This window comes from Nilaparvata lugens, chromosome 6, assembly GCF_014356525.2.
Source record: "Nilaparvata lugens isolate BPH chromosome 6, ASM1435652v1, whole genome shotgun sequence".
NCBI classification, from domain to species: domain Eukaryota; kingdom Metazoa; phylum Arthropoda; class Insecta; order Hemiptera; family Delphacidae; genus Nilaparvata; species Nilaparvata lugens.
Genome location: NC_052509.1, coordinates 40,712,323 through 40,733,923, shown reverse-complemented (window position 1 = coordinate 40,733,923; position 21,601 = coordinate 40,712,323). Strand labels below are relative to the sequence as shown.

The 21,601-nt window shown below is 34.8% G+C and overlaps 1 protein-coding gene across 5 annotated transcripts in view; it reads left to right on the top strand.

Annotated features, from left to right (window-relative positions):
• Nucleotides 1–21,601, top strand: part of LOC111050456 (calcium-binding mitochondrial carrier protein SCaMC-2-A) — a 104,995-nt gene that overhangs the window by 67,377 nt on the left and 16,017 nt on the right. For all 5 annotated transcript variants that reach the window (XM_022336779.2, XM_039430800.1, XM_022336780.2 and 2 more), the window contains 2 exons: nt 1,481–1,639; nt 14,543–14,800. In XM_022336779.2, coding sequence (XP_022192471.1) covers nt 1,481–1,639; nt 14,543–14,800 — 417 coding nt within the window. The remainder of the gene's footprint in view (nt 1–1,480; nt 1,640–14,542; nt 14,801–21,601) is intronic.

Sequence of the window (21,601 nt, the reverse complement as noted above, 5' to 3'; positions counted from 1 at the left end):
TTGGAGTTCTATGAATAATTCTGCAGCCTTTCGTAATTTTGCGTATGAATTCTTCTTTTAACATGTGTTGTGCGTCCAACAGCTCTTATCAAGGTACTGAGACTGACCTCGCTTCATTTTTTCTCGAGATTATGTAATCTCGATCGAGTTGACTGCTGTGTTGAGAAAACCGTCATGTCGTAGAGTTAATTTAACACAAACATGTGAATTTCGAAATGTATCAAATGTTAGTAAAGGCTAGATGAGAAAATTGAGTTGAACTTTGGAGCCGTGATGTTTCAACTGTATGGTATGTTACAGATTTGTGAAATGTGGTACAGATATGTAATAAATATAATTTATTGGTGAAAATCTGTAGTAAACCGTGATTGTGACTAGTTCATAGTAATAAACTGGATTTATTTTCCCAAATACTATTAAATATCCTCTTTAAAGTAGAATTTTAAAATTAAGCTAGTTGTTTAATATGAATATGAACACTTTTCCCACATACAAAGAGATCTCAAACACTGAACATAGTGATACAATCCTTTTTTGTTAAATGAATATTAAATTGGTAATGTTATTTGAAACTTATCTATTGAATAAAATTGCCAACACCAACTGAGAAGCTAGATCAATCTGATCCCACCGAATGCGGTAATTTACAAAGTTAGTGCAGCCTAAAGTCGCTACTTGTTAATAAACTTTTGTCAATCATCTCATTATTAGGCTGCTTTCCTACTCTATGCTTGAGGTGTATTTCATTTGGTTGGAGGTCCCAGACCATTAGCTTGGATCGGCCATCCAGATTTTGTTCTATTGTCTCTCTCTGTTGTGACATCATTACATTTTAATTTAAATTTATTAATAGATATCAATTTCTGCATAAATAACAATACAAATTGAAGTATTGAATCTATGAACAGCTAGTTTAAAGATGATAAAAAATGTGAATTCCATGTCACAAGATAATAGATAGAAAGATTGCTCTCATGTAAGAATGCTTTTTTTTTTAAATTCGATATTATATTTTAGACATTTTCTGTATATTAGCATTTTTCTTTATTGATACATTTTGTTTTAAATGAAGAAAACATGATTTTATATGAAAGCATACTCAAATATCTATTTTTCACACATCCCATTCAAATATTTCCTTTTTCAGTTCCTTTTTTAATATTATTTATTTTTTTCATTGTATTGGTAGGAAACAATATTTTATCCAAGAGTGCTCTCATCACTCAAGCTCTCTTTTGTTGGCAATGCAGAGGAAAATAAATTGTATGTATCTATTGTCTATGAATAAATAAATAAATTTATCTTGCAGTACAGTTTTGTATAATGTATTAATTTATGTTTTATTCATGATGTTTGGAACTAATGTTTTTTTGCAAATAAATCTCATTTAATTTGTCTTGTAAGAATTTCCACTTGTCTACCATTATTGTAATAATTGTACTCTAAGAGCATGTTTGCTAATGTGTGTGTGTGATTGCAGTGTATGGATGTTGGTGAAAACTTGAACGTGCCAGACGACTTCACGCAGAAAGAGATGATGACGGGAATGTGGTGGCGACACCTGGTGGCGGGAGGCATAGCTGGTGCCGTGTCGCGCACCTGCACCGCACCCCTCGACAGGCTCAAAATATACCTTCAGGTAACAAACACCAAACAACAATCTTTTTTTTTGTTATTTCTATTAAAACTATTCACTAGGACTAACCATTAATTTTGTTCTGTTATTTCTTATCCTAAATTAATTTTTATTGCTAAAGTCTTCCAGTGAAGCCTACAGTTCCAATCTATAATTTCACTACTTTAAATTATTTCACTACACTTTTATTCAATATACTTTTTTCACTCCACTAGCACTACACCAACTCGAAGGGCTTTGTTCTCTTCAACCTCCTAGTGAGTTCAGTGTTGTCTAGTAGTTGGATGACTTCGGTGTTGTCGTGTTGATGAAGACGTGACTCATGATGGGCTGCCAATCGTCTTATCTCACAGGTCACATAGGGGATGTGCAGATCTCAGTGCAAATCGCTGTTCCTTATGTACCAGGGCGCATTCACCATGTTCCGCAGTACTTTGTTTTGGAATGTTTGAATCTGACTGATGTTAGAAGTTCTAGAGCAGCCCCAAAGCTGAATTCCATACGTCCAGACAGGTTTTAGAATTTGTTTGTAAATCAATAACTTGTTGTCCAATGAGAGTTGTGATTGACGGCCCAACAGCCAATAGATTTTACTGTATCTGAGTCCTAGCTCGCTCCTTTTCATCTTGATATGCTCTTTCCATTTCAACTTGGCGTCAAGAGTCATTCCAAGTTATTTTGCTGTGTTGCTGTGTGGTACTACATTCCCATTCAGAATTATTCAAATCGGGTCATTGATAATTTTGTTTGTGAAGTTGATATGAATAGTCTTCATCTCATTCAATCGAATTCTCCATTTTTTGGTCCTGTCACTGAATCTGTTGCTAGCATTCTGTAGTTTTGTGGCTGCTTCTTGTACTGTTTCCCCTTCTGCCAGTATTGCAGTATCATAAGCAAAAGTAGCTATTGTCAATTCAGGAAGATCGCTTGTGTACAGCACATAAAGAACTGGTCCAAGAACACTACCCTGTGGAACACCAGCCCTTATTTCCTTCAATTCGGAGACGTCGTCACCTTGTTTTACTCTGAATAATCTGTTGTTGATGTATGATTTTAAAAGTTTTACAAGTTGAGTGGGGAGAATTTTATGAAGTTTAATGATACGTCCTTCATGTCACACTTTGTCAAATGCCTGTGCCACATCAAGGAAGATTGCTGAACATATCGATTTTTCTCTAATGACTTCTCTATTACATTGGTGATTCTATGTACTTGGTCCAGGGTTGAGTGCTTCTGCCTGAAACAAAATTGATAGGCTGGTATCAGATTCCTGCTACTTATGATGGGAGTCAATCTCTTCATTAGCAATTTCTCAAAAAGCTTTGAAATTACAGGTAGAAGAGATATTGGGCGATATGATTTTGCTTCTTGAGGACATTTCCCAGGCTTTTGCAACATAATGACTTCTGCCACCTTCCAAATTTTAGGAAAATGCTGTAATCGGAGTGATGCATTGAATAAGTATGTTAGCATGACAATACCTTTCCTTGGAAGTTTCTTCAAAATTTCACCTGTAATCAGATCAAACCCATGTGCTTTTTTGGTATTCAGATTATATTTTATTTCTTCTTGAACCTCATTTATAGAAACTGGATCAATCTCTGTATCTAAATCATCTATTATATCTTCTTCAGGATCAATTTCAGATTGAATGTTGTTTGGCTGGAAGATTTCTTCTAGATGATTAGCAAATAAATCTGCCTTTTCTCTGTTATTTCTTGCCCAAGTACCATCTGGTTTTCTAATTGGAGGGGATTGTAATATTGGCCGCTTAATTCTTTTTGTTGCTTTCCATAATGAATAATCTGTACTGGCATCAGCTGTCAAATTTTGAAGGTAGTTATTAATGGATTCCTCAGTTAGTTTCCTTATCTCTCTTCTCAATTTTTGTGTTTTGTTATTCAAGATATTTTTGTCAGCAGGATCACGAGTTTGTTGCCATCTTCTTCTTGCCCTTCGTTTTTCTAAAACAAGTTGTCGAATATCCAGAGGGTAATTGCATCATTTTGTTTTCCTGGTATATTGTCTGGTGTTTTTCCAGGGTGATTTCTGGATTTTCCACATGAAATTTTCTGCGGCTTCATCTAGCTGCTCAGTTATTCTAAGTGGAATATTCAAGTTGATTTCATTCTCCAAATCCACTTTAAAAGCTTCCCAGTCTGTTGTTCTGTTGACTAACATTGGTCTGTCTTCTTTCTTTATTATTCGTTCACTAAGTGTGAGAATTACAGCTGAATGATCAGAATCCAGGTCAAAGCTCTCTTCAATGTCGATAAAATTACTGGATATTCTCTTTGTTATGAAGAAATCTAGAAGATCTGGAGTTTTGTTCAAATCTGTTGGCCAATACGTAGGTGTCCCTGTTGAATGGAATTCGCAGCCCAGCTCCTGAATAGCCTCTCTGAGTTCTTTTCCTTTGGTAGTCGTGAGTCTTGAACCCCAATCCTTATGCTTGGCATTAAAATCTCCACCCACTATGAATCTATCTCCAAGCTGAACAAGAATATTTGTATAATCATTTTTCTTAAGATTGTAACGTGGTGGAAAATATGCAGCTCCAACAAGTATTTTCTGGTCGATTGACTCTATTCCAACTACAGTTAGCTGTATTTCATTACTTTGAATACTGAAGTCTTCATAGTGTTTAATACTCTCCTTCACTATTACAGCACTTCCACCTCTTGCTTGATTTTGAGGATGAATAGTTTCGTAAACATTATATCCATTGATTTTGAAGTGAGTCTGCTCAGTTGAATGGGTTTCAGAGATGAGGCAAACATCTATATTTCGTGTCTTTAGAAATATTTCTATTTCTTGTTTTTTATTATTATTGATATTATTTATTCCATTGGCATTCCAGGTAGCAATCCTTATATCTTGTTGGTTCGCAATATTCATTTTCTAGTTTTCTTCTCGATACTCTTACTCTTCCCTTCCAAGCTGTCAAGTCGTGCAGAAAGAATATTTTAACTGTTCAAAATTTCCTGCAAAACCTTATAAACTTCAACTGGTTGTTGTTGTTGTTGCTTTGGTTGGCTCTCCTGTTGTAGGCTTGGAGTGGGTTTCGTTACTTGGGAATAGGATATTTCTCCAGTGTACTTTTTTGAAATGAAGTTTCTCTGTTTAGTTGTATGTGGTACTTCGCTACTTCTTTTAACTAGGTTTTCTTTTTCAGTTCTTCTTCTCTGAAGTTCTTCAGCGATGAGACAGCCTCTGTAGTTAGCTGGGTGAGCCTCAGCACAATTGAAACATTTGGCTGGGGTTTCTTTAGCCTTGGTACACGAAATAGACCAGTTTTTTCCAGCACACTTCACACACACAGGTTCATGTTGACAGTATGTCTGTGTATGACCAAACCGCTGACAACGTTTACACTGTGGAATCATTTTATTACTTCTAATTGATTCAATTTTCACTTTCATGTAGCAAATATGTTTAATTTCAAATATTCTTTTTGTATCTTCTGTATTCTGGAATGTTAACATGAACATTGGAAGTCTGATAATGTGTTCTTTTCCATCCTTCTTCACTTTTTTCATTTTGTTGACAGCACTGATTATTTGAAAGCCTCTGCTTAGAAGATCGTTCTTTATATCCTCTGGATCGCATGATGGATGAAGCTATTTAGCCATGACACGAATTGGACGAGTTTTTTTATTTTCGTACGTGTGCCATTCATATTTAGCTTCATTCAACATCTTAGTTAAATCTCTGTATTCTTGTTCAGTTTCAACATTCAATTTTAGCTGGTTGTTGTTCATCATGTTGGCACTGAAATTGAGATTTTTCGAATACTCTTGAATATTGCTTAATATGACTGGTGGTGGCTTGTTTTTCTTTTCTGTCGGTTTCATACTTGTAGAATCAGTTGCAGGCCTTATTTTTTCTGGTGAGTCACGGATTTTTCTCTTCTTTTGTTTAGGGAGAATCCATGCAGTCTCTTATGCTACCATTTTCTCTTCTTCCTCCCAATTCGGTGGTGAATAACTTTTATTGCTACTTCTAGAAGATGCTGGTTGCATTGTATGTGAAGCTGAAGATTGAAGATTCTGTGATGCTGATGAAAACATCTCTTTCAGCTGATTAATCTCCAACCGTGCTCTCTCCAACTCCTTTTCCAGCTTATGCATTCTTTCTCTCTCTTCACTCTGTTGGCAAGTGACTTCTTTCCATGCATTGTACAAAAACTGCTCCGTTGCAGTTTTTAGAAACGCTCCTAGCCGGTGTTAGTTGACTCATAGTTGCGTCGTCCTCTGTTTCCTCCTCCTCTTCGAACTCTGGCACGAGGAAGGTTGGCAATCTTTTGGGAGTCGACATTCCTCACATTCTTTACATTCCTTAGCCGGACTAGATGATAATTCAGCACTGAACTGATTTTTCGGCGCAGGGCACTGAACTCGCGCACAACAATTAAAACACTGAACTCAGCACTTTAACTATTGCATACACTATTTCAACTACTCTCACTAAAAAAACTACGTCTGCTCGCTACGACTGCTCGATCGATACTAACAATCATTTGAAATCACTAACAGTCTGTCAAAACCGATTTTTAAATTGTCATCATGGAAACTGGTCGTTCTATTCATAAGAAAAGTTGACAGTTTAAACGTTAAAATTAAACTTCTAAGAGTACATTTTGGCTCGAACAGTTGGACTATAGTATAAATTGTAAATGGAACAGTTTTAGGCACATTAGGCCTGTTGTGCCTTCTCAATGTCAAGTATTTGTACACAATGTGATAAATAAATAATCATGTACTACTAGAGTTGGTATTTCGAAACCAGTGGATGAGCTTATCTGTATTTTTATCCTAAAAACAAATTCAATGTTTGGAAATTCCCTTGGAGATTCATTTTCACTTCCAGAGCGACTCGAATTTCTACTAGTTCTGTCCAGTTTCCTTATTTTCGGTAGATACGTGTGGTATAGTGGAATCTAGTGGATTTCTCTTCTTTCCATTGTGTATTTTGGATGAATTGCATATTGTTAACTTTTGTTCCTTTATTATTATTATTAATTCAGTGCACCTAATTATGGCATTACTTCACATACTATTGTTATCTGAGTTAATTCATGGGCCCTCCTTATAAACAACATAATAAAATATATACAGACTGGTCAAGTCTATAAGATGGTCTGCTTTAGCAAATTCGGATCTCATATCCATATACATTATTATAGAAATGAGGAATTCACTTTTCTATATTGATGTGGATCTGGAATATTCCCAGTGGGAAGGAACGTATGATTTGGGATTATTTCCGGGAATATTTCCGAGGCCAAGAAATTTTGGGAATTTAAGGGAACTTAAGGAATTTATAAAATTGTTCTAAAAATGATTGAAATTGATCAATCTCAGCCACATTTTACATTAATGTAATCAATAAATCAGCATTCTTCGAGCCTGTTTTTGCTCACTCACTGTCGTTTAAATACTCGTGTAATGGAAGCAATTGGAAGTAGTGTTATTGAAATTAGTGAAAATTAGAGCGTAATATGGTAGGTATCTGCTGGCTGCCTAGCATAGGCTACGGAAATCTTGCATTTTTTTAACTGATGGACGAGGTGAGGATCATTCTCAGGGTTGGGAACTGCCTAGCTATCATCCCAGCCTGGGAAAGGTAGTTTCCATCCACTCGTCCCATCAACAGTTTCCGGCTCTTCTTCCCCCTGCCGTAGTCTAGTTTCCACGTGTAGGCCTAGGAAGAGTCGGACCTGAGACAAAAATTGCATTCTTTCCGTGCACTCTTCTTTTAGCCGTAGAAGCGAACGGAGCGCGTTCAGACACCAATTCTTTTCGGAAGTGTGGATCACCCAAATCATCATTTAATGGATTTCTTCAACGTTTTCATTATGGGTGAGTCCCAAAATTAATCCTACTCAAATGACAAGGGGTGATCGAACTTTATTTGCATAACAATAGGTTTTTTTTGTTTCATTGTACCATCCAAATTTCTTGCAATGTTTTTGTATTAGGCTAGGCAGCCAGAGTAGAGTCGAAATTGTTGTAAATAATGGTAGAGAAAATGTTTAATTATAACAAACTTTCATAGAGTAAAAAAATTAGCTTTCTTTAACCACGTCTACCCTTTGGTAAAAACAGTTATTAATAATATCTAATCTACCCGAGATATGACACTCGTATAGTCGAGTCAACGAAAGATTATAGTGGAAAAAGTTTGGAACACAATTTTTGTCCCGGCAGCTCATTTAAGGATAGTAAAGGGGTGAACATCAAGTCTTCACTCCTACTCCCTGTGCTAAGGTGGTGGGGGGTGGTTTAAAAGTGCCATATTTTGTTTTTTGCATATATCTCGAACAATATGCATCTTTCGGAAATTTTTGTCGGATACAAAATTACAAAATTAAGCTTACAAATTACCCTACACGTTTCATTCCCAACATTTTTCCATATCTCTCATAGTTTTCTAGTTATGAGTTTTCGAAGGTATCACATTTGAAGAAAACCCCTTTCGACTCCAAACCATTTCATATTTTTGGCCTCATAACTTTTTAACGATTGATTGAAAAAATCCGTGCTAATCGTGAGTTCATAAACCTCATCAATTATTCTCTCCAATTTCGTCTATGATCTCATTATTTTACGCATCTCCCTACGATTGTTGCAGCCGTTATAGTGTTGAGTGTAAAATCTTCAGTTAAAAAACGATACATCAATTGACAGGGAAATTTGGAGGGAATGTTTAAAACACAATATTTGACTTCGCAGCTTTGTTTGAACTAGTTAGAAGGTGAACTTATCAAAAGTCCTCATCCCTACCCCTTAAGCTTAACCCATTAAATGTCAGATTTTATATTCACTTTAATTCTTGATTTCCAAGTTGAAAATTGTCTACTTGAAATGTAAAAAATGGTTTTTCGACCTCATTAACAATTTGGAGTGGGTAAATGTTACCTAAAAAAAGTCCCAAATGGGGATCATGACACTTTAGGAGGTATAACTGGAAAAAGGATACCATTGAAAAAAAAGTTCATTATAAGCATACAAATTTATTTACATGATCATAATAGTAATGTTATACAATAAAAACATGGTAGAAGAGAAACAAGGAAAGGATTTGAAGCAAGGAAAGGCTCCAGGGGATGATGGTGTATCATCAAAAATGATAAAGTCCATTGCAACTGTTGTGATTCCCATTCTGATTGATATTTTCAATCATAGTTTATCAACGGGTGAATTTCCAACAGCAATGAAACTAGCCAAGGTAATTCCCATTTTTAAAAGTGGTTCAAAATCTCAATTAAACAATTATAGACCAATCTCACTGTTATCGATTTTTTCCAAGCTTCTGGAAAGGGTAGTCAAAAAAGAATATTATGCTTTTTAAATTCAACAAATTTTTTTTATGCCCGTCAATTTGGTTTCCGTGAAGGTTGTAATACGGAAATGGCTCTTGAGAGCTTCATGTCAACATTATATAATAGCCTGAATGCCAGAGTTGCTCCTCCGGTATCTGGTCTTTTCTTAGATATCAGAAAGGCCTTTGATACAGTTAAACATTCGCTACTGCTTGACAAACTATCTAGGGCTGGTATAAGAGGTGTGCCTCAGAATTGGTTCAGATCATATTTGAGTAAAAGAGTGCAATATGTTGCCCTGGGGGATGCCAAAAGTGAGATCCTGGAAGTGGACTGTGGGGTCCCGCAGGGTTCAGTATTCGGACCAGTTTTATTTCTCATTTTTATAAATGACCTTTTCTCAGGTAATTTTAATGGTATTCCAGTTTCCTTTGCAGATGATACTGCTTTCTCTTATTGTAATACAGACGTGCAAAACCTAAATAAAATTATGCAAGAAGATCTGAATAGAATGCTTTCCTGGTTCAATAAGAATGGCCTAGCCCTAAACCTCTCTAAAACCAAATATATATTATTCACATTGTCTACTCCTTGGCAACTCCTTCACCCATTAAAATTTCATACAATTTCTTGTAGTCAAATCAATTGTGATTGTGGTACTGTGGCACAAACTGATTCCATCAGGTATCTAGGTCTGGTAGTGGATGAGAAACTCTCTTGGTCTCATCACATTTGTAAATTAAAAAATTATCTCCGCCATATTCTAAAAAAAATCTACCACCTTAGAAAATTCATTCCTTCAGCTGTGCTCAGGCAACTCTATTTTGCTCTGGTAGATTCCAAATTAAGTTATGGCATTAGTTGCTGGGGATCCACCTACAAAACCCATCTAGCACCTCTAATTGTGCTTCAAAAAGCCATAGTACGGTGTATGAAGGGTGTGAGCAGGATCGAACACTCTTTTCCTATCTTTCAATTTTTCGATTGTTTGCCATTGCGCTATAAATATGTTTTCAAAGTCTTATCATCCTTTTACATGTTATCAGGCAATCGAAGTCGGCAAATGTTCGAGAATGATAATGTATACAGAACTAGAAGAGTAGTTGAAAATTTAGCAAGACACCCCAGAGTGTATAACACTTTTTTCAGAAATCCTTTGTCTTTTTGGGGCCAAAATTTTCCAACTATCTACCTGATTATATAAGAAATATTGAGAACAAAATACTTTTGAAAAAACAAATATCAAAATGGCTTACTGGATGTCTGCCTGAAACTATTGAGAGTTATTTTTCTGTAATTATCTGATTCCCATTCTATTATAATACTTATTTTACCTTTTTTGCACATACCAACTTGAAAGAGAAAGATGTGTGAGTGTGTGTGTGAATGTAGCATTAAAAACTTTTTTCACTGACCTCCTACTTGCATACAAATTGTAAATAATTTAGCAAGTAGTATTTTTATTTTGACAGGAACTAACTGTATAGAAGTTTATATCTTTATTTCACTGAGTTGTGTTTTTTTTGTCAAAATAAAAAACGATTTGATTTGATTTGATTTGAACATCATTCTCCTCCTTTACTTCTTATGCCAGTATGTGTAGCAGTCCATGTGAAGCCCAACATTACATTTTTCACATTGTTTCCTTGCATTCTTCTTGCATACTGCACACTTCCTATGTTTTCCTCCTGCTGTTCTTTGAAGACCGGATCGATTCTGACAGATTCTTCAACTCGTTTCCTTGATTGTTTTTGAAGAGACGGTCTCCCAGCTTTCTCAGGGTCAGAAATGGACGACTTTGAAAGATACGTTCTTGTAATACTTCTTCTAAAATCAAGAAGAGATATTTTCTTGTTGGTCAGATGGTACAAAATATGGGCATTGACTTCTGCAGTATCAACTAAATAATGTGAAAATGGGGAAGTACCATTTTTTCCCTTTGATTTTTATTCTGTATTTGTTGACAAGCCAATCCATTTTATCGACTCCTCCCATTGACCTATTATAATTAGCAACACAATTAGGTTGATCAACTTTCACTTGCTTCTTTTCACTTTTTGGCCAACGATTCACTCTCTGAATTGGCTGAATACCTGCATTGTTTGACATAACCTTGACGTTGTTGTTGTCTTTCCAAGAAATTGCTAGCACCTTACTTTTGATATATTTAATATATAAAAGTAAGAATTTTATATAAAATTCTCCCTTCTTCATGATGTTGTCGCTTTTCATGGGACATTTGTTCATCAAAATTCAAAATTCAAAATTTTTAATCATCATTCCTGGACCGAAAATCAAGTGACGAAGCAGTGTGAGATTACATAACCTTATCTTTTGGACAACATTAACATTTTATCAAAACTTTTGGAGAGAAATAGTACAGGCTCAGCCTAGTTTTTCCTCCAATGTCATAATTGTATTATGATTATAGTATTTTATACAATAAATGAATGAAATGAATGAATGAAATGATATCAAAAGCATAATCATAGTAGGTCCCTCTCTCCTCCTTCTTCATGATGTTGTCGCTTTTCATGGGACATTTGTTCATCATCCGTAATTGAGCTGTACCTGTACACACACTTCCATTTCCGTGAGTTTCTTCATGAGCGCATAAGAAGTGAAAAAGTTGTCAAAATAAAAAGAATGATTCCAGGGGTTGTCTACTAAACGAACTTTTTTCATCACAACAGAAGCACCTAGGGTTGGCATCTCTCGAATTTCATTTTCAGCTTGTCTTCCTTCATAGAGCTCTGTATGAAAGAAATAGCCAGTTTCACCACAGCTTAGAGCCCATTGTTTGAACACAAACCTTATTGGCTTACCCATGATAAATTGTTTCAGGAAGTGATGACCAAAGTAACGTACCATTTGTTCATCAATACTCAAATTTTGTGAAAAAATTCCAAACTTGCAAAAGTTTTTATTCAGCATATCATACAATGGAGAAATTTTTATTGATTTTTTAGCTTAGTTATCAGTTGGTATGTCACTATTATCATGGAAATGTAGATTTCTTTTAATCTCAAGCCATCGATGTCTTGATATACATTTACGAATGCAATCGGTGGATATATCTTCATCCTCTCACCAATATAGGCTCTCCTGAGGTAGGGAGTGGTATCCAGAGAATAATAAAATACCCAAAAACTTCCTCAGGCAATCAACTGTCATTTCAAAGTCATGTCGGTTATTTTGAGTAGCATAAATACAACTTTGATTTACAATATGCTGCATCAGCTGCTCATCAAAAATTGTCTCGAAAATCTCAACTGGAGACTTATTATTCAACTCTTCAGATATTTTCTTTCTATGTACGAATTGAAAATCATCAGGAGGTGGAGTCAATATAAAATTGGGCTCAACTTTCTTCCACTTTGTAATATCAGTAGATTTTTTCTTCTTTTGTAGAATCTTTTTAACTTTTTTCGTAAAATTCTTCCTTGTGATCGTTGTTTGTTTCTCAGAAATAATTTTCTTAAAAATTAGCTGTTGGCCGCTTCCTTTTTCGGGTAGGTGGAGTTGATGGTTCTTCATGAGTTTGACTCTCAGATTTAGTGGCTTGTAATTGGTCCTCTTTTACAATATTATGCACCTCAATTCTCCCTGGGACATCATGGATAATGCAATCATTGTCTATATCATTCTCATCTATCTCTTCTGAGTATGATAATTGGTCCACTTTATTTGGAGACAGCTGTACAATATCTACGTGTGAATTACATTCCAGTGAATCCAAAAACTCTGTGTCATTTAAAAGTTCTTCCACCTTATCAAGCCTCAAAAATTCTTGAAGAGCCATATCTGGAATGATAAAATGAATATTTGTTCAAAAGGACCTGAGTACAACCAAGAATGTGTCATGATTCCCAAATGGGAATTGGAGTTTGGGAGTGAATTGTAACTAGCCTGTCAGTATGAATCACTCAATAACGTATTTTAGCACTTCTTAGAACTATAAATAACATGCTGTATGCATATAAAGCACCAGCTAAAAGTATGATGCTAACAGAAATCTAAAACACCGTATGTAACATAAAAACCTACTCATCAGTTGTAGTCAGCTTCAAATGTCATTATAGAATTCAAAACTCGACAAAAACACTATTCAACCTTACTGTCTGATCAACAACATTGCTAGTTGCTACTAATAGACTGGAATGTTAAGTTACGAACTGTCATGCAGGGCTACCAACATAAAACATCAAAAATGAAATATCCCCAATTGGGGATCATGACAGTGATGAGGGTGGTTTAAAAGATGCATTTTTTTTCATTTCTGGCTGACACGCATGCAACTGGGAACAATGCATTTCAGCGACATGGCTAACTGAACAAAAATGAAGCTTTTTACATTTTCTACAAGTTTTGTACAGTAGAGTTTTGTGATATCTTCTTTACTTTTCACTTTAGTTCTATATTAACTTTTGAAAGTGTAAAGTTTTTGAAAAGACAGGGTTTCTTTCCATCTTTTTGCACTTATTACTCAACAATAATGCATCGAAAAAATAAGTACTGAACGTTGAGTTGTAGAGCATTCAATTCTCTTCAATTTAATTATTTCATAATTTTATGCTTTTCATCAATTTTTTAGCAGCTTTAGTTTTGAGTGTGGTAGGAGTGAGGACTTTTGATATGTTTACCCCCTTACTATCCTTAAAAGGACTGCGAGGTCAAAAATTGGGTTCCAAACGTTTCCCTCTATACCTTTTTTTGACCATTTGTTGCCTGGACTAGTATCTTATTACAAGTTAAGTGAGCCTTAATGACTATTGAAAGGTTGTGAGCTGTGGAATTATTTTCTTTTTAATATTGAATTAAACTCGAGTATGCTCTTGTTTTAGTTTAGGCTATTCTGCTGTAATTTGTGGATTTATATTCTACTCTAATAGGGGTTCAATTACTTTTGTGCGGAGAAATTGAATAAAATCATGCAATGAAAGTTAAATTACACTCAATACCTTGTTGACTTTGTTTACCTGATTTACAGGCATTCATTAGTAAAAAATCTTATCCAACTTATAAGACATGAAAGTAGCATGATAATGTGGTGCAATTGAATGATTTGGAAAATTTTATTGAGTGCTCATTTCTCCTTTCACCTTTTATGAAAATCATCAGTCTATAAACTTCAAATTACTGTTTTCATTGAACTTATTACAGTTTATAAGATATTCAACCTTATATTTCTTACATAATCCTTTTGTATAAAAGGTGATTGAGACCTTATGCAACAAAAATAGTATTTTTCGGTCATTTCAGATGAAATAAAAAATAAATTCCCTTAAGTTCCCATAAATTACCGGGAATTTATGATTTTTGGGAATATTTCCCCTAAATTCCCTGGGAATATTTCCTCGATCATAAATTCCCGGGAATTTTACATCACTACTTTTCTATCAAGTCATTAGTACAATTGTCTGGCAGTCCATGTGACTTGGAATAGTAGCAACAGAATTACACGTCATGTTAACGACGTGCTTAAGTGGTAGAGTGGACATTACTGTCCAAACTTCGCCACATCAACAAATATTAAAGTCATTCTATTCTATTCTATTGATGTTTAAAATGGTTTGTGTTAGGTTCACGGTACGTGCACGAGCGGCATCAAGTCATGCCTGACGCACCTGATCAAGGAGGGCGGAGTGCGCAGCCTGTGGCGAGGCAACGGACTCAACGTGATCAAGATCGCCCCGGAGTCGGCGCTCAAGTTCATGGCCTACGAGAAGGCCAAGCGCATGATCAGGAGTAGCACGCGTGAAGAGCTCACCATCGCCGAGCGATTTGTCGCCGGCTCGCTCGCCGGCGGTGTCAGTCAGACTGTCATCTATCCGCTAGAGGTGAGCGGCGCTTCAAATTCGCCCAATTTATTCATAGACTATAAAAACAATAGGAATTATCAATTTTGAACTTGGTAAACTAGCTGGAATACAGTGACGAATTATTTTTCATTGATGAATTTTGGATTGGCATGATTCTGCGCCCGTGTATTTTGTTGCACTCAGATACATGTGGGGCAATTTTGACCAGGTGGTCAGTGGAAGACTGAACTCGCTAACGTAGTCTGATGTCACGGGATTGTTGTTGAAATAGGATGTAGGTTTTGTATTGGTTATGCTATTTGTTACGATTTTTTGATGGGCTTTGTTTGTTATTATTATGATTATTAGTGGATTTGTTTGAGCGGAAACCATGACCTAGTTATTGTTCAGTTAAGAGTTCGATGGGGGAGATTTTTCATATATTTAATAACTTGTGGATTTTATTTAAACTTCATAGCATCTCATATAGTTCTATTTAAATTCATGTATAATACGCATTATGGGTAATTAGTAGTTTGAGAGTTCAATTGAGGAATATTTAGACAGGGAGATGTGAGACGACCGAACAACCGTATGAAACCGCCACTGGGTGATCGCATCGCTCCATGGGGGAGATTTTGTACGTATTTAAGGATGGGTGAAAATGATTAAGTATCGTGTTGGAAGAATTTAGAAAAATGCAAGCGCAATTGTTACGGTTTTGGATCATGCTGTCTCAATCTTCATTTACGCCAGCGTGCGATGGGGGATTAAGTAACAATCACCCATCCACCATCCATCATCCTTATGCAAAATGTTTCGTTCGAAAAATTCCACACTGCAACCAAGGACAGGAAACATACGTCCTAATGTGTAGGGGAGACATTCCGTAGGTGCAGCAAGGCGGAAAAGACATAGGAAATTGACGCTCGCTCAGTCGCTCGTCACCTCAGCAGTTGCTAGCTAGCAAGATCTGACTATGCAAACATCAAGCAGCTGAATTTCTGTTCCCGCCCTCTCGGGGGGCGTCACCCGGTTCACGGTGAGGTCGTCGACGTCGAATCATCTTCAAGAAGAATAAGTTGAATATCCCGAACATATTCAATCTATCAGCGCCAGGATTGACGAAGTACCAGAAATTTATCTATATGTATAAAAATGAATGTCTGTGTGTTTGTTTATTCCCTATAGACTTGAAAACTACTTGACAGAACGGCATGAAACTTTGGAAATAATATGTTATGTGAATATTTGGGGATGATTTCTGTCCAGAAATTTCAATAGGGGGGCTAATAATAATAATTTATTAATATATTTTACAGACCTATGTTTTTGTACTTACCGGCCAAGCGGCTAACGTAGAAAGATGATCATGATTCAAGATCATGTTGTGATAATAAAATAACTTAGCATCTAAAGTTACCAGCTGTAATAAACAGGTCACCCTTGCTTAATACGGTAGTTTGGAGTTGAAATGTAGTTAATTGGTACCAGCTGTAGATAGAAGACCTATACAAAATTATCAGCCCCCTATCATTGAGAAACTGGAAAATGTTGGAAAAAATTATTCACCTCATGAAAGACAGTTGTTCATATTGCATCATTAATTACTGAAAAATGACAGAATAATTTACTTTTTTTTTTAAATTTAGCTTAGCTGATATTCATCCTAAGATGGAAAGAATAAGGAATTCTGTGTGATTCATCGTATATTGCATATTCACTGGACCATCTATTGGCAATCAACAACTATGAACGCATTTAATTCCTTGAAACCAACACCATTTGAAGTTACTACAGCCCATGGTAAATTAAAAGAAAAATTCAGTGCTAAAATACCATTTCTAGGAAGAAAATTTGATTTTTTCGTATTTGATTTTCATCTCTTGTTAGATTTCGATCTCTTATTAGGAATGGATGCTATAAAGCAATTGAGAGTAAGATTGGATTACATTAGTAACAAACTTTACTATGGAAACAACAAACAAGTACCAATACTGTATTACAATACAACTTTGCAACACAATGAACCTTTTAAAGTCAATAAACCTCGTCAACTGTGGACTTACTTGATTGAAGCACGTAGTCAGAAAACAATATCAATTCCGATAAAAAACGTGTCAAACGGAGAATGCTTTCTCAAATACCAAAATCTCTCTGGACTAGAAATTCCACAATCTATCCTAAAAGTTGAAAACAATAAAGCAATCTGTCTAATTACAAATTCATTTACGGAAGATAAAAATTGACAATCACACGACCTTTTGAAGTTGAAAATTTGGAAAACTATGAACTAGTCCCTCATTCAAAATTCACCTCATCTCCAAACAGTAATAACTTGAATAATTTTGAAGTTGACCAAACTAGATTAGATCTTTCAACAATTAGAACCGAACACATGAATTCCGAAGAAAAAGAAGCAATATTAGAACTAATAAAAGAGTATGCAGACATTTTTCATGTAGACGGAAATAAATTGACATTCACAAATCAGGTCAAACATGTTATCAGAACAACCGATGAGATTCCGGTTTATTCAAGAAATTATCGATATCCTGATGTTGACAAAGCAGAAGTTGATAGACAAATCCAAGAAATGCTAGATCAAAAAATTATCAGACCCCGTCATTCAGCTTGGAACTCACCAATTTGGATTGTACCCAAAAAACGTGATGCATCCGGAAAACAAAAATACAGAATTGTGATAGATTTTTGAGAAGTAAATGAAAAAACTATTGATGATAGATTCCCATTGCCAAATATTGCTGAAAACCTGGATAAATTGGGAAGATGTCAATATTTTACAACTCTTGATTTGTCAAGTGGTTTCCACCAGATTCAAATGCATCCCGATAGTATTGAGAAAACAGCTTTTTCCACAGATACAGGTCACTATGAATTTCTAAGAATGCCTTTTGGATTAAAAAACAACCCACCTTCATTTCAAAGACTACTTAACAATATCTTGAGAGGTATTCAGAACGAAAAATGTCTTGTCTATCTAGATGATATAATAATCTATTCTACCAGTCTCCAAGAACACATCCAAAGATTGAGAGAAGTATTTGATAGATTACGAAATGCTAACTTTAAAATTCAGCAAGACAAAACAGAGTTTTTAAGAAAAGAAGTAGCTTATCTAGGACAAATAGTCACACCAGAAGGAGTAAAACCAAACCCAGAAAAGATAAGAGCAATACAACAATTTCCTTTCCCAAAAACTACTAAAGAAATCAAAGGATTTCAAGGACTGTTAGGCTATTACAGAAGATTCATAAAAAATTTTGCAGATGTAACCAAACCACTAACAAAACGCCTAAAGGAAGGAACCAAAATTAATGTTGAAGATAAAAATTATGTGAAATGCTTTGAATATTGCAAAACCCAATGACCCAATTTTACAATATCCTGATTTTACATCCGAATTTTATTAACAACAGACGCTAGTAACGTATCAGTAGGAGCTATCCTGAGTCAGAAGAAAAATGGTGCTGATTTACCTATAGCTTATGCTAGTAGAACCCTGAACGAAAGCGAAACCAGATATTCGACAATAGAAAAAGAATTATTAGCGATAGTTTGGGCAACCAAATACTTTTGTCCCTACTTGTACGGCCAAAAATTCAAAATCTATACTGATCACAAACCATTGCAGTGGCTATTCTCAATAAAACAACCAAATTCCAAACTTGGAGATTGAAACTAGAAGAATACGATTACGAGATTTGTTATAAAAAAGGAATTTTGAATCAGAATGCTGATGCTCTATCTAGGATCCAATTGAATAATAATGATGTTATTCCAGATCCTTCAAGACAAAACACAGGTGAAGAAGTAGATAAGATAATAAACGAAGCCATTCAAATGCATTTTTCTGAACTTGACGATCAATCTATGATAGGAAATGTAGACGACAATGATGTACGTGACAATAACCTTGACATTCGAGAAGAACAACATGACTCTGACGATCAAACAGTGCATTCAGACTATTACGGTAATGAAATGATTGGAATTCAAACTTTTGACGAACCAGTAAACTTTGCTAAAAATCAAATATTACTAAATCCAGTGAAATACAAACCACGAAAAGAGAAAATACAAAAACTATTTGAAAACAAGTGCCGAATTATTGTAGAAATTTCCGAGAATAATTTTGAGAAAGTTGTAGTAGAATTTGTAAAAGAATATCCAGTTCCGAATGTAAAATATTGTCTATACTTTGAAAATGATTTCTACGAAAGATTGACTGTAGTAATTGCCACTTATTTCAAAAATTCGCAACTCAAACTAGTACGTTGTACGAAAAAACTGATTGATGTCACAAACGAGGAAGAGATAAAAGAGATAATCGATAACTATCATGTCGGAAAGAATAATCATCGTGGAATTAAAGAAACTTATGAGCAAATTAAAAGAAAGTACTACTGGCCAAATACTCGAAACAGAATTCAAAATTTAATCAATAGATGCGACATTTGCGTAAAAACAAAATACGAAAGAGTACCCTTGAACTTGGAAATGAATCTCACCCCCACTGCTTCAAAACCACTTCAAAGTATTCATATTGATAGCATTACTTTTGACAAAAGAAAATTTTTGACGATAATAGATAGTTTTTCACGTTATGCACAATCCTATCCACTTGCTGGTGCACAAGGAATTGAAATAGTTGATAAACTACTGGATTTCTTCAGTCATCACGGTGTTCCAGAAATTATAGTTTCAGATAATGGCAGAGTTCACTAATAATGTGGTGAAAGAATTGATGGCCCTTCATAAAATAAAGATTCACTTTATCAGCACACAGCATCCCCAGTCAAACGGCATGTGTGAAAGATTGCATTCAACCCTTGTCGAGCATATTAGACTCCTTAATAATCAAGCTCAATTCAAAGACGATTCTATCGAGAGAAAAGTGAAACATGCAATTTTAGCGTACAATAATAGTATTCACTCTGTAACAAAACTAACTCCATTTGAAATTCTAAACGGACACATAAACGCAATAATGCTTTATTTGACATTGACATTGGCAAACAGATGATAAACGACTATGTCAATCAACACAGAGAAAATACCAAAAAGCTCTATGAACACATTAGAGAAACGAATCAAGCAATTAAAGAAAAGGTTATCGAGAAAGTAAACGAGAAAAGAGAACCATTGCCTGAAACTCCATCCGATATCTTCGTTAAAAATATGCAGAAACAGAGTAAGACTAAAAACAAATATAACAAAGAGAAAATCGAATCTGTGAACAGAGACCTTAAAACAGCTAAAATCGTACCGAGACACCATAACACAAAATCTAAAATACACCTTTCCAAAATTAAAAGACCTAGAAAAATTATCAAAGCTAATGACATTGAAAAACCTAAGACAGTGACTCAACTGACTATTGACAATGACAATCCTTTTCCAGGTCCCTCTCATCATGTACGCAGCAAAATCAGGAACAGCAATAGACATTAAGAATGTTACTATCAATTCTGGAATTGTACCAATTAACCTTGGCAAAGCCAAACTTGTATATAACTCGCATGTTTTTGTACATAATTATGATTTGAAATCAATGTATTCAGAAATTGAAAATTTAAATAATTACTATGATAAGGTCTCTCACTATTTTTGGAAAAATATTAGTGTAAGTTCAAAAACCGATTTCGTTACAGAAAACAGAAGTAAATTAAGAGATGCAATCAACTATTTGAAATTCATCAACTATATAGTCTGTTATTGAAGAAAAATTGGAAATAATTCTGTTTTACAATGAAAACGTCAAACGCAATAAAAGAGGTATTGAATCTGTTTTAAAATTTATCACTGGTAATTTGGACTCATAAATGATGAACAAAAATACGATAAGTTGATTCTCGAACTGTATAATAATCAAGATAATTTAGCCAATCAAATTTCAAACCATTATTCAATCAGTCAAAACATTATTGTAGAATTCAATGAAACAATTAAACTTGTGAACCAAAACTTCAATGAATTGAAAGAGAAATTTTTGATGATGAAACGATTTCGTAGAATTAGAAAAAATTAAAGATATTTTGAATCAATTACTTATAGCTTATAATATTTTATTACACGTAGTTCACGACATTGAAAATTCTATTGCATTTTGTAAAGTAGGCGTTCTGCACCCTAGTATAATGTCTACTAAAGAATTATTCAATGAACTTGTAAAAGTTTCAAAATTCTATGATAAGAAATTCCCATTGGAAATCAAGTATAATAAGATGATAGAAATAGAAAAATTGATTAAAGTAGATTGTAAGCTAATTAAGAACGAAATCATTTATTTTCTCGAATTTCCGATTGTAGAAGAAGTAACTTTTGATCTTTTTGAATTATTACCGATTCCAAGTAAAGTAGAAACAAATTTTGTAACAATACTTCCACAAAACAAATATTTATTGAAATCTTCTGATAGTTCTAATACTTTAAAAATTGAAGGATTGTATAAAGAATGTAGATTGATAGGAGATAACGAATGCTATCTGTGCTCATCCGAAGCCATTTCCCATCAACAACGGCAATGTGAAGCGGTAATCATATCTACTGGTTCCACCGACAACTGTAAATTCACCGCCGTCCAAATTGAAGAGAACTTCATCAAATGGATTCTCGAAATACAACAATATTTGGCAGTCTTACCAAAATTGGAGACCTTCCACATCGAAACGAAAACCGAAACTACTGTGACAACACTCCAAGGAATTTATTTCATCAATACAGCCGAAGGAAAAATTTACTATCGAGGAAAACCTCTGTTCCACTCTTCCCAAACGAGAGGACATCCAAAATTTCTAGAAAACATCCAATTAGAAC